Raw genomic sequence first — 14024 nt, 5'->3', positions numbered from 1 at the left:
AATGGGAAGTTTTACTGGGGTTGGCTTGTCCTCACCGTAAGCTAATCCTAACAAAGTTAGCTTATCCATCTTGCCTTATCTACACTATACCGTGTGGATAAGCGCGTAAAGTCACCTTACGTAGTTGTGTACCTAGGGGCAGCATTAGACCGGTACGCCTTGCCCCTAGCCCTTAGGTAGCCATTGCAGCTCAGCCTCATGAGCCGCCCGGCTGCCCGGCCGCGACATTCTCTTTTTTTCCATGTCTTTGTACCATGCACCCATTACCTAGTCCCCCGCACTGCAACTTCCCGACAGGTACATTAAATAGGTCTAGTGTATTTTCAATTTATTTTATTCTATTTCATTTTCCCCATCTTCTCAAAGTTTCATGCCAACTTCAACTTACTGCAGCTATTATCCTAAAGAAGTTTGTGATGTCGTTAGTTATTATTCTCAGAATCTCAAGTAGCACAATTCGAAAAGCAGACATTTCTGGTTTGTGAAACAGGAATTCTCATTGTAAAAGTTGTTTAGAGCTCTACAGCTATATAGGTAACCAATGAGATCGATATGTACAATATATCATTGCTAGGGCCGTGGCTTCATATATAATTCACCAATGATTCGATTGCATATGTTCACGTATAAGCCCAAGTTTGGCATGATTCTTGACTTAGGTTATCTCCTGGGAATCAGCAACTAAAGCCGAATACCTACCTAGGTACATTCATAAATATCCAACAATGATATTCTAGCCTTTTATTTCTCGGAGTGTGCTTAGTAGACTTTTCTCAAAGTTGATCCCTTGCACACCCCTTCCGATAAGGACAAGCTTGCCGGCTTGAGGAACGGAGCCGTCTTCATTAAAGACCTGTTCCCCATCGAAAATTTCAAACACTTCCCTAACACCCTGCACCATCTTCACGCCGCCATCATTAAAAACCAAGCGGGACTTCAGGCGATGGATTTCGATAGGGTTAACCGAGTTAGCCGGTTCTCCTGGCACTTGGCTTTCCCATAAAAGCGATCTTATCCAGCTGTCAACTAGCTCAAGCTGCCCAGGGGCTAAAAGTGGTACGTCGATGGAAACCGTGGAGATGGTCTATATGATTATTAGCTTAATTGTCCGCCAAGGTGAAGATACTTAAACGAACAGGATCAAGATGGCTGTGTCCCTTTCCTGCGGTATCCAACGCCTTAACCTGGTCATATGCGTGTAAATCCAGCAAGACGCCTTCTAGCTGGGGAACTACACTTTGCTTCGTTACGTGAATTTTCGCGAGGCCGTTGATTGCCTGTATTCGCTCTTTGACATTTTCAAGCTCCGCGGGTTCGACCAGATCTGACTTGTTAATGACGATGACATCTGCATGGGAAATCTGGACATGGGCTGTCGTCATAAGAGGCCCGTGACCGTCGTGGTCCTCGTGACCCTCGACTTTCCCCGATGGGTCGTCTAAGCTTCGAAGAATATTCTTCGCATCGACCAGTGTGACGATTCCGTCCAGGTAGATAGTGCTACCCAACCCGTCGTCAACCCAGAATAAGGGGGCCAGGTTACCAGGGTCAGCCAGTCCAGTGGTTTCCAGGAGAATATAGTCGAAGGCACCTTTCTTCTCCATAAGTGACTCAATCGCGTTGACTCCAGAATCCCTACGCCAAGATTAGAATGCTGCTTCGTTGACCAACGTAGTCGAACGGTACTTCACCGAGCAACAGATGCAGCCGTTGCCGACGTCAAGCCATTCTTCGACTTGCTCGCCGCCCTTATTTATAGTCAATGACTTCTCAATATCGAGTGCTAGGACACAGTCAGACAAGACAGTTAAGGTTGTAGCGTTTATGTTGCGCTACTGACAATCACCAAACTCATTCATAATGACGGCAATTCTCTTGCCATGGCGGGCAGTTAATATATAGTTGAGCAAGGTTGTCTTTCCGGCTCCAAGATATCCTTATAGGAAGGTTAGTGGTGTCATATTATATATATAGTTTGCAATAATATCGATTTACCAGTGACGATGGTGATGGGGACCTTGACAAGTTTCTCCTCGTGCGGATCCGTCTCAGTCTCGACGAGCTCCGGTGGGACATCTTCGTCTAAATTCATGATAGGCTTTCGAAATATATAGTATCGGTTTTGGTGTTTTTTTGAACTAATCTAATATGGAACTTGCTAAGAGAAGAATATGAAAAAAAATAATTTTGGAGTTATTTATTGTCGTCTTGCGCCCTCTCAATGACATTTGATTGAAAGGAACTTCTTTGGGAAATAGAAGCAAATTATATGCTTAAATGCATGCTACTGCTATCTATATCTAATGCTGTATAATCACATATTACGGAATACCTACCACATAGGTACATGTTCGGTTAGGTACCTCTTGAGTACTTCGTACCTTATTTGTCCCACTAGGTACCTCCTAAGCTACCTCCTACCTAAGGTAGCTCGCTTTCTGGGTACCTACAGGTAGGTAAGCTTGGCGCCTCTGCGCTTCTGCGCTTCTGCAAGTTGCTCAAATCAAACAACCACGGATTTACTTTAGCGACAGAACAACCCAAGCAAGGACACCAACTGGTCTACCCAATAAACAATCCGCACCTGGGGGCATTAGCCTCAAATAAAAAAAAAAAAAATATATTTCCCTTTTTTTATCATGTCTCTGGCGCAGGGCTCGCCTCGACTACCCAGTCCACCACCTCCCGCCGAGATTCAGATCGGTCCTAAATCCCCAGGACTGGGCATCACCGCAAGCCGTCAAGCACAACAAATGGAGCAGACTGTCGCTGAAGCCAATGCTAGACGGCGCATACACCCAGGCACCAAGTCTGAGGATATGGCTGCTGGTCCGCCTCTAGTTCCGCTTGCTGAGGTACGCTGGTTTTACTCTTTTAAGCCTCCTTTTATTTTTATTTTATTATTAATTTATTTTTTAAATTCTTAATATCTTACGTCTTTTTGGCGACAACAAACACTAACACGACACGTTGCAGCTCGACTCGGCTTTTCAACTCCAGGAACACCTCGCAGCACTTCACTATCACCATACTGCTTCTAATACGACACCTATCACCCGAGCGACTGCTCTACAACTGGCTACCCCGCCCCCCGGCATCGATAAGACGTTATGGCTCTACGAGCTCTGCCGCTTCTTGGTCGCGCAATGTAACAGTTTAATAGTAGGCTTTCTCTTCGATACGCCGCCATGTTCATCCGTGACATGCCCCGAGATGCGAGCCTCTGAATGGCAGTTTCTATGCGCTGTCCATGATCAACCCAAAAGCTGCTGTGCTATCGACTACTGTTGCCATACCCTCGACTGGGCTGCGAATGTCGTCACCAACCCCAAGATCTTCCCGAGTAGGTTCGTAGTGATGTCAGAAGGACACGACAAGAGCTCGGTGATGAAGAATCTTGTCAATGTGTTCCGTCGGCTTCACAGAATATTTGCACACGCCTGGTTTCAGCATAGAGGCGTGTTCTGGTCGGTCGAAGCCCAAACAGGTTTATATGCATTTTTCAAGACTGTCTGTGACATGTATGACCTTCTCCCTGCCGAGAACTACAAGCTCCCACCAGAGGCGGAGGGTCTAGAGCCGGTCGAGAAGGAAGATAAGAAGCCTATCATAACCGCTATTGCAAAACCGCCTCAGCAGCAGAATGAGGGTGCGGAGCATGAGGATGATCGACATGGTCTACACGCTCGTAGAAGTAATACGGCCAGACATTCGAGCAGACCGTCAACTGGTATTTCCGTGACGACTGTTATCGAAGAGCGAGAGGACGAGCAGGACGTTGCCAACAAGCTCAAAAACATGCACATATCAGGCCCTGAGACAGTGGAGGAAGAGGAGTCTGAAGTCGAAGTACCTGTTATTGTTGAAGGCGAATTGCTAGAAAATCCTTCCACTGTTCAGGAAATTGGAGTGCCTCAATTATCCGAGCCCCAGGAGCCCCAGGGCGATGCACACGCCCAAGGTATCCGGATAGATGTGCAGGAGGATGTGCCAGCAGAGCCAAAGATATCTACCGAAAGTGAAGCAGCGGAGGCTGAAGGTAACAAAGAAGTACCCCTTCCCGAGCACAAGCAGGTAATCGAAGAGAGCGACGCACCTGCTTCGAACACAGAAAAGCAAGAAGACACGCCAGCGGAAGGAAAAGCTCAACCCGAGCCGAGTACTACTGAAGAACCCGCAGCGGAGACGGGGTCCAAGGAAGCAGATGTGGAGACCGAGGAGGCGAAGGAAGAAGAGTCAAATTCAAAGAATTCAGACGCGGAGTAGGATTTCGTAGCTCGCCTAGAAATATTTGAAGGAGTAGACCCAGTGGACGTGGAAGAAGTCATTCGTCGTGCTAGGCAGGCGGTCGACCCTGCCCATAACTAGTGCGATGACCTTGACGAATATGATGATGACGAGCTGGGCGGAGAGCTGGACAGAGCAGGCGGACTTGCTTCTGGAAAAAGTGGATGAGATCATGAAGATGTTACGAGGGGCGAGGGAGGTCGACGATTACGAAGGATCGGAAAACGATAATGGCGACAAAAGCATGTTATAATCAGCGCGGGGCTTATGATATGTGCGCATGTTTCCTACAACTGAGAGCTGTTAGGGGGGCGAACCAGCGATAAAAGGTTGTGCATGTATGAACATTGTCATTGTTACAGGTCGGGGGAAGTAATGGAAGAGGAGAGGGGGCCGCCCGGTGCATGATTGGGATGTGAGGCTCGTGAAAGGGTTAATTTTACGTATGCGTAGTAGGTACTGCAAGCTTACGTGAAGAGGCTTCCTCTAAGCAGTGCTACTAATAATCATCATATCTTATACTTGAGGCTCTGGACAATATAGTGATTCTGTCCTCGACGCTATTACTCCTGGCTTAGTTATTTTGAGGCTCAGGCTTCGTTAAGCAAACCTCTACACCCTATAACCCTGGCTGCTATATTTTCCATTCTTGATCTCCTTCCATTGCGTCTCCTGAACCAAGCTAACCTGGGGATGGACTCTCCTCCTAAATGAGCCCAGACATAATAACTTATGCTCAGGCAGACATCTTGAACATTGGCCGTTAACTAAACCTTTCGAAAATCAATACCTAGCATCTAATCAAGTACGATAAGCGATTCATCAGGAACTGGTAGAAATTGATGCACTGCTACGTCAATACGTGGTTGAAGTAAGAAGTGGGTGCCTCCCATTAGTAGATTTAGGGGGCGCTTTAGACCGGTTCTAAATTCCCAAGAACAGACCGAACAGTAGGTGCCGAAGCATAAATTTATATCATTGTCTCAAGCAATAGCAATTGATGTTGTGCGAGATACCTAATACATCTGGAGCATCAATGCCCCAAGTCATTAATCTAAGGCTATTGTTTTTTTGGCTTTCCGGTGGGATTTTCACCGTGTCCTTTTCTAAGGACACAAATTCACGAGGTCTGGTCTAGCCACAAGCAACTTTATAAGAGATGTGTGTGAAGGTGTATGATATATAGGTAATGATATAAGGTAGGTAGGTATATATAGGTACCTATATATACCGGAAAACCCGAAAACAAGAAGGAAAACCTATATGCGCCATCTTCCCTTTCCCTCTAACCTAGGATGCCTTTGGTATCTGGTGTCTGGTATCACTGCCCTTTTTTGTAACTATTTCTCTCTTCCTGGGTATTCCCACTCTACCTCCCTTGATACCATATCTGTCTCTCAAGTAGGATTTTATCCCCCTATTCTATCTATGTAAGTTTTGTATGTAGGTTGTTAAACTCTGAAGGGGGCATGTGTATTAGGTATTCATAGAATCTCCTCTCCTCTTTTTTTCCGTGCGCGTATATTTTGCCTGACGCCCAACACTCTCCTCTCAGGCGCTATTGCGTATAAGTGGCGTTTTATAAAAGAAAAGAAAAATATGCTAGCAGGTTGCCATTCGGCCGTTGTGATTAATCCTCCTTGGCGACGAGCAGTGTAAGTAAAAATTTGCCCTCTAATAGGCAAAGCGTACATCCTTGTGGCTGACGATAGGAGAAGGACATGGGAGCAAATATAAAGATAAGGCTACACGATATGCAAGTGTGCGGGGACGCGACTCGTTGCACCGAAAGACTGCATATCGCCACCGAGGCGGGTGATGCCACGGAGGTGGCTAATGATGGGGTCTGGCTAGCACTCTCTAAAGTCCAACTGCAGAATTGGAACTATGTAACAAGAGTGGAAGTATACGACAAGGCGCATTATTCTTGAAAGAGTTGTCTAAGTCCAAGTCCAGGTCCAGGTGTTGACTGGGTTGGATTAGGTAGGTTAGTCGATGCCTTTGAAGATCTCGGTTTTGTCTCGTACGATTCTCTAACCAGTCCACAATAGTCGATTTGTTCGTCTTGGCGAGCTCCGATATCTTTCCATTGGTGCCATCCGATATACTCCACAAGGGATTCGATCTATAGTAACATAGATCTGAAATCGTGCGTTGAAAGGTCGTCTGATGAAAATAAGGGGGGTATAAGGGGTAGCTTAGAGTCAAGGGGAACTCAAGCCAGGGTAACTACGGGATTTCAAAGGTTGGCTTGTAACCATGGCGTTGGTAAGTCTTGCTATACCTGCATGCATAAGCATCTCACTCATCAGATCCCCCCGTCTCAACAAGTTTTGGCGTTGTATGTAGTACCTGGCCGCATAGTAGGTCCCCCCATCTATAAAGCGTCCCCTGGTCCTGCAGCGCAGAGTTGCATCACGGCTCGGTTTCTTTTCCGGGGCCCATTTTCGCCGCATCGAGACCTCATGGTTTCAGACCCTAGTCCGTCCACAACGTCACAGAAGCGTCCTTGCTGCATATTATGTGACTGGTAATAAACCAGCTCGCTGCTGACCTGTTAAAGCTTTTATCAACCCCGCTCCTTTTCTTGCTAGTAGTGTTGGAATGTTAATTAGATCTTCGGCGATCATTAAATAGAAGTGACAGGTCTTATACTCCAGGTCATATACGCCTATCGTATCTATGTGTGCCTCCCGATCTTCACACGGCACAACGCCCCCCCTTGCACGCCGATACCATATCGGCACTTCAGAAAGAGGAGGCACCGCTATTAGATTCGCCGCCAGGTGACGATATTCCTTCGTGTTCGGGGTCGATGCGCATCTTTGCGAATATAGCGCTAATTTCTCTGATAGATTCGGTTTGCTGGGAAACAGGATTCGCGTTGCGCTCGTCCGCAAAAGCACGGATACTTCGTAATACGGGACTTAGCCCTTCGTCGTTAGGGAGCCACCACTGTATGCAAGATGGTTCGCGAAATATTTCTGCCATTCGAGATCGTACGGTGAGGGGGAAGATATATCTAATGATATTAAAATAAAAGTTAGTTACCGAAGAATACATGTTATTAAATGAATGGTGGGTCAATGGACTCTGATCTATCGAGGCCCCTTTTCCAACTATCAATTTCGTGCTGGCTCGTTATGCTAGAGCTGGAGGCAAAAGACGAGTAGGCGGACAGAAAATTTGAGCGACTTACCCCAATGATTCCAACATTGCATATTTCCGCCTCAACCACATATGGTGTTTCGCGTCCCGGGGTAGGAAAAGTGCCGCAATAGCGAGGCAGGCTTGCATCGGGATGAGGGCGCCGTTCGGTGCGGAAGGCCACAGTTCTACTGCTTCGAAATATTCACATATAGCGTATGCCAAACCCCTTAACTCATCTGACGGCTTCTGTTGCAATGCGAACGCCTCCTGGCTCTTGTGCATGACAAGGATGGAATGCCACTCTGCTATTAACTCGGTTGTTGAGAATAGGGGAAAATCGTAGAGAAGGCCTAACTTGTGAGGGTCGACTATGTCGTCTTCGCTACGTGGAACTCTATGCGGAAGTTCGGTTACGAGAAAATTTGCATCAGTCAAGGCAGGATCTAGATTAGACCTCCATTTGTAGAGACGCTCCGTAATATGATTGTGCTCCGTGGCGAAATCATCACTCGATATCTCGCCCCGACCACCTTGAGCGTATAGCATCGACATATCCCTAGAAATTAGTCGTAGAGTAGAAGCGTGGAGCTCTGTTTTCATCCCCAAGTCCCCTGGATTTCCTTCGACATGTTTCTGGCAATACTGTACGACTGCTGAAAACCAATCTCGCGGTAAATTCGTTTCGAATCCCCCCATCATTCCCACGAACACGTCGAATCGAATGTACCAAGTTAACAGTATTCGGGATGTAGGCGTATTCATTATCGTCTGGTGCGTAAATAGTCGGGTCAAAATCTCGAAGGCAGCTCTCTGGTGCCCCATTAAGTTTACCCAATCCCCTAGGTATTCCTTGTTCTGATCAGCAATGACTCTGTAGATGTGTTTAACGTATGTTTACCTCTATAGTTGCGAGCTGCAAGATGGTTAATAGAGTTGCAACGCCCTGTTTCTCTCGCCTCTTGAGGTAGCCCAGCAACAATGTAACACTTTTATTGTAATAGCGCAAAAAATCCTGGATTTTGCCATTGGGGTTCCGAACAGTCCGATGGTATGCCGAGAATCCAGCAACAGCATTCAGAAGAGCTTCGTTGCCAGTTTGCACGGCTAAGCTAGGGAGGATCGAAGGGAAGAAACTGTCCGTATCATTGACTAGCCCATAATTATAGTGGCCGATGTGTTCGCAGAAGTATGCCAGGTGAGACTGCAGGTCTGTCGGCAGGTGAGACCAATCCGGGCGGGACACGGCTGTCTGAAAAGAGGAATCTGGAATCTGGAAAGAGATCGGAATACTTGCAGAGGTAGCCGTTGAAATTGCCGGGGAAGCACTCTTGGTGCCCTCTAAGGAAGGTGTCTCGGAGCTTTGTCTCGTTGTAGTCCTGTAAGCGTTTAAGATTGATGTCGTACTCGTTCTCCGAAATCCTGCTAAAGAGTGTGAAGATGGTGACAACGCCTCGCTCGGTTCTTCTTCGTCAACGATTGGCTCGAGCCTACTAATTTTTTCTCCTTCTTCGTCCACTTCGTCTTGCGAAGAGTTCGGACTGGGCTCCTGAGTCAATGTTCCCGTATCTTTCGATGAGCCTGGCTCGGTGGCTTGCCCCTTTGCAGAAGAGGCTTCGGGATATACACAATCCCTCTTGCCTTTGCGACAGCCTGTAACTGTCAGCTTAGCTTTGGAATGTTTAGCGTCATGGCACTTACGTTCACAGATGGGATGGGTTTCATCGCACTAGGGTCAATCTTAGCACTGCTATATTAACTCTAAAGAACCGACGCTTACTTTAACTCTTCTACTTCGACAAGTGTAACATCCCGATCGTGTCCGGCGATGTTTGACGTGATCCGCCCCAGACGCGGACTTTTTGCGACTTCGATTACTTTGAGCTTTGGGTGCTTGAAACATTATTGGATCAGGGAAGCCGGTAAAATACCCTAGATTTTGATATGGTGTTGTTAAAGGTGGGCTGATGTTTCCTATATGCGTAGAATGTTGCTGAGGCTGATATTGGGCATCTTGGGGGCTGAGGTTTGGCGACTCCTCAGTCCCCGCCGCTGGGGGCAGATATTGTTGATAGTAATCACTCATTAGGAGGGATTCGGGAGCGAAGTATTCGATGTGCGTTAACTTAGGCGACCAGGTTTGAGTCCCCTCCGTAAGAAAACCGTGCAGCACCGCCTCGGCACAGATCTGATTCGGAGAAATGCTATCGCAATGAATAAATCAACAGTGTTGAATATATTCTTTTTTTGATGGCAAATGTCAGTTCGGGTGTATTTCAGAAAAATTAATGCGGTTAGGAGAGAGAACGCTCTTTAACGGCCCAACACCTAGTCTCAAGCTGCCTTTAGTAAAAGAGACGTTACAAGTGGAGGGGTTTTAGTCCCAATGATTCGAAGGGGGAGGAAAGTATTCGACCCAATACGCTCATTGAGCAAAGAATTCCCCCTAACCAATGGGTCGGATCAAGGTGTCCTCTCGAGAGGGTCTTCTACGCCTATGGCACTTTTTCCTCCTTCTCTTAGAGAGTTGAGTTGTCCGTCTTAGTCCGTCTCGACACGGAATTTTCATAAATGGAAAAGGAATCTTTCCTGCATTGTTCGTAGAGGTGGTAGATATTGTATTTACGTTTGTGGATTTCTCGGAGCTGCACTTGTGCTTGGCTTAGCTGGTCAGGCTGCGCTGTTCACGGTAGTTACAACCAATCCACAATCTTGACGACTATGGATACCGGTGACTAGGAGGTATTGAAGATGAAATAGTTGTGGGGCTCCTGTAGTACACCTTGCAGGAGTCCCCCAGTGCTGTTGAATCCGTACACTACCTACGAGGAGCAGGGTCTCGAGGATCTGCTGACAGGATGATAGCTATAGCGGGGCTTCCTTATGCAGCGGGTAGCCAAGGAGGTGAGGACAAGGTGCCATAGAATAGAAGCCGATCTTGGATTCGGCAGGCTGGCCCTCGGAATACTAAAACCCACCCACAGTTTGGAAAACGTCCGAAGAACAGGGCCTGAGGACGAATCCAGTATCAAAATACCCGGGGCAACCAACTCCCCATCAACGCTGGTAAACCTGTATCGTGGCCGCCTTCTCTTCGTCTTGACCTGGCTTTGCTCCTTCTCACGAAACTAGTGACAAGATAGTGTGCAAGTAGGGGATGTGAAAGTATTAGATCGTAGGACTAGGTAGATAAAGGCCTTGCTATTGCTGGAAGATAATTTTCAATTTTCAATACTGAAAAGGAGTCGACGTGTAGCTGATATCAACGCAATGAAGTCATAACTTCAAGAGTACGTAACCAAGCGCTAGATTCGGAAAGTATCTTAGGACGAGAAGAGGTAGAAATGACCTCAGGTTAGGGATATTTGCATATATTCCGCCCGAGAGGGCAAATGCTGCGTTGAGGGAAGGTAACACCAATCCGAATTGATATTGTACAAATCTTAAGTCAGAGAAGTAACGCCGTGAACAAATGACTTGAGAGATTATTTTAGAATCGGCTGAAGGAGTTTCCCGTCCGCAAAAGACCACGATCCAGTGAATTTGGCTTTTGCAATAAATGCGTGGGTAAATCAACCAGCCTTAGCCCACTACGCTGGTACGTAGTAATTGAGTGCATACAGTACGCAATATAAGGATCGTTGCTATCCGGTTGGTGCTAAAACAGGGGGTCCCCTGAGTTAGAAAGACGCAGCTACTGGGTGAGTGGGAGTCGGGATGTCAGGGAGAGGAACCGATGACACGCAGCCATCTGATATTTGCCCGTGCTTCCTCCCGGGCTAATTCGGCGCTGAACTCACGTACATACATGGAGACACCGTCTGCCCACCGTAAAACTGACAGCTTGCAAAAGTACCTACTACCGTGTACATCTAGGGCGGAAGGATACCTACCTAGGTAGGTAGAGAGATATTGCTGCCGCCAGCCGTTTTACAGAGAAGACGAGATAAGGCCACGGCAGGTAAGACAAGGGTCCTTCATCCACAGTCATGGGGCCACCCAGCGAACCAGGCAGCGGGGAACTGGGGCGCACACGCCGGGGGTTGAAGACTTGCTCAAGATCCTACTATGTACAGAGCGGGCTGGCGGGTTCGATCAACGGCGGCTAGTGGAAGGTGTACTCGATCTGTTGATCTCATAATGCACATTGAGACGAATGAGGGAGTCCGAGGCCTCTGTGCTTCCAGTTATGTGCACCTTGCTCGTACCTTGACGCGCTGCATTTCATATCTGCAAATTTTGTCGAGAAACTGACTAGTAGCATGGTGCTAATGCCAGATTACTGTAAGATGTGCTTATACTGTGCAGGCAGTCTATACTCGAAAGGACTTCAGGATCTAGGTTATCCGAATAAAACTCTGGAGCTAACTAGTAGCCAAGCGCAGCGGAACAATTATAAAATATCCCACTATTGATCGACAAGCTTCTTCAAGCTCTTTTTTATTTTTATTATTTTTTTTTCTTTCATTTTTTTCCCTCCTCTCTTTTTCTTTCAAGGCCCAGCTGTTCCCGTTAGATACCTACCTAACCTAACCTAACCTAGGCAGGGAGACCAATGGCCAACATCCATCGAAGCTGTAAGTCCGGTCCTTTTAGCCCAGGTGAAAGCCCTTTTTGGCCCTAGACTGTTGGATACTACGTTGGCTGCACAAGAAGGAACGGCGCTTGGATATTGAGTCTTTTGGGGCCCGTACCAGCGTCGCTGTAAACCATAGTTTTTGGCTGATTGGATCCGCTATGACAGGGACCCCTACACCTCTAGGATCATCAGGGACTCCATCAAGGAGGGTGAGCCCGAAGCACAGACCATAGCGTTGGAACTAGCAATCCAATACAGAAATGTAGGAGGCCTGACAAGGAGAAATATGAGGAAAATGAGGCTCATAATCATATAAAACAACATATAAGACGGATTAATTAAACCAATTAATATACTGGTTTTCGAAAGGTTCGGGGTTTGCGCCGGGTGGTATTGGGAGAACTACCTGAAACTTTGAAAGTGTGTTGAGGTGTAGTGATGGGATTCTCGAATAGGAATCCAGGTACGTATTTGAAGAGCTCTGTTACCTCTTTCGTGTGGCTGGGAAGCTGCTGGAAATTTCGTATGGGATATGACTACCCAATACTTCAATAATATCTGCGGCGAGTTTAAGCCGTGCTGCAGGGGCCGAGATGCTACCTCTACTATGTAGGTGTTCTGTAAAGAAATGTCATTTGCGCACTGACCCATCCTATTACATACCTAGGTGGTTGACGATGATCGACAGGGCTGGATTCATCTTCGTAGTGTAATGTAGTGTAATATAGTGTAGTATAGACGTACGAGGTATATAGACGGTAAACCGCGGTTTGATCGATAGTTTTAAGGTGAGATGAGACTTGACGGGTCTGCTTCACTGGAACCATTTCTTCTGAGCTTTGGAAGATGATGCAACTGTAATAACCAATCATTTACTCGGAATATTACTTTCGTAATGTGAGAGAAATGATGGTCCATCCCATCTCATCCCATACCATACCCATCCGTTCTCTGCCATCTGAACTTCGGTTTGTCCCGGGTTTTCGGCATAGTTAGTAGTACTACGACGGAAGTCTCTTGCGTCACAAGGGTAGCGCTGTCATCTGATAATACCTAATCCTTATAACAGGTAGGTACTATGTAAGGTGTACGGCCTTGGTTCTAGCAATGAGAGATATTTTGACTTTAATCCCGTGTTTTCCTCGCCCTGTTGAATTTAATCGTTGAATAACAGGCATTAATATTGTTGTCTCTTGAGAAAAGAAGATGATATATTAAAAGTAAGACAAGCTTAAGTTAGGTAATCTCCCATTACTATGTACCTAGTAGATGCTGATGTATCTACCGCATACGTGCATATTGTAAACCGTAGTTGTGAATAACCTATTGACTTCTACAGGGGAACCTTGTATGATACAGATGTAGTGACGTATACACTACATAAGCTAACTTCGGGGCCTGATCCTTGTCGACTATAGCACGTACTTATATTGCAGTTCGTAAACATGGGTGATGAACACCAACGTTGAATGACGAATAGCACCAACGTACCAGGTTTTTTGCTTCTTCAGGTCCAGTACTGCCTACCTAGGTACTAATGGACTGCTATACGTCCCGTATAAGTATCAGGTAGGTAAGGTAAGTTAAAAGCTTGGTACTATATCAAGGATGCGCAAATGCGTTTATGGTGTATTAATATGTGTATTAATATGTATATTAAGATGTAGTTGCTCCCTTAGGTATTTACCTCAGCGCATACTACCTGGTATGTATAATATGCTATTTATGACCATGGAGCTGTAATAAGCTTCATCTTAACATTCCCAGCCTCTTAACGTACCTCCTACATAGTGTACGGTCCAAAATTCCCGAATATTCAAATGTGCTCCACCCCGAGAACCTAGCAGCGGGTACGATGCTAAACTAGACGCCTCGATGCGGCGCTAATACGGCTAATACAACGATTTGTATACTAGGTAGAGGTAATTCTCACTTTTATAGTACTTTTGTAGTCTCGATGAATATTATAGCTCGGCTCCTTATGACTTTTAGGACCTGCACCTCCGCGCCG

At 46.5% G+C, this 14024-nt stretch overlaps 3 protein-coding genes across 3 annotated transcripts; 1 reads left to right on the top strand and 2 right to left on the bottom strand.

The window, feature by feature from the left end:
• Nucleotides 1-271: 271 nt before the first annotated feature.
• Nucleotides 272-2243, bottom strand: F4812DRAFT_418865 (cobW-domain-containing protein). The gene is made up of 5 exons (XM_047933289.1): nucleotides 1996-2243; nucleotides 1841-1936; nucleotides 1687-1783; nucleotides 1137-1635; nucleotides 272-1084 (listed from the first exon to the last, which is right to left on the bottom strand). The coding sequence occupies exons 1-5, from the start codon at nucleotides 2090-2092 to the stop codon at nucleotides 734-736; spliced, it is 1140 nt and encodes a 379-aa protein (XP_047793067.1). The 5' UTR covers nucleotides 2093-2243; the 3' UTR covers nucleotides 272-733.
• A 253-nt stretch (nucleotides 2244-2496) lies between these two features.
• F4812DRAFT_418864 (Mob1/phocein) lies at nucleotides 2497-4923 on the top strand. The gene is made up of 2 exons (XM_047933288.1): nucleotides 2497-2855; nucleotides 2977-4923. Exons 1-2 carry the CDS (start codon nucleotides 2640-2642, stop codon nucleotides 4264-4266), a joined length of 1506 nt encoding a protein of 501 aa, XP_047793066.1. The 5' UTR covers nucleotides 2497-2639; the 3' UTR covers nucleotides 4267-4923.
• Nucleotides 4924-6960: 2037 nt separating this feature from the next.
• F4812DRAFT_277323 (uncharacterized protein) lies at nucleotides 6961-10202 on the bottom strand. Its single transcript, XM_047930972.1, has 5 exons — nucleotides 9215-10202; nucleotides 9136-9163; nucleotides 8336-9087; nucleotides 7487-8286; nucleotides 6961-7309 (listed from the first exon to the last, which is right to left on the bottom strand). The coding sequence occupies exons 1-5, from the start codon at nucleotides 9518-9520 to the stop codon at nucleotides 7036-7038; spliced, it is 2160 nt and encodes a 719-aa protein (XP_047793065.1). The 5' UTR covers nucleotides 9521-10202; the 3' UTR covers nucleotides 6961-7035.
• Between the last annotated feature and the right edge of the window lie 3822 nt (nucleotides 10203-14024).

Source organism: Daldinia caldariorum, assembly GCF_022478825.1.
Source record: "Daldinia caldariorum strain CBS 122874 unplaced genomic scaffold F4812scaffold_3, whole genome shotgun sequence".
In the NCBI taxonomy this organism is placed as follows: Eukaryota; Fungi; Ascomycota; class Sordariomycetes; order Xylariales; family Hypoxylaceae; genus Daldinia; species Daldinia caldariorum.
The sequence above is the reverse complement of the archived record's forward strand: the minus strand, read 5'-3'. Positions and strand labels throughout refer to the sequence as shown.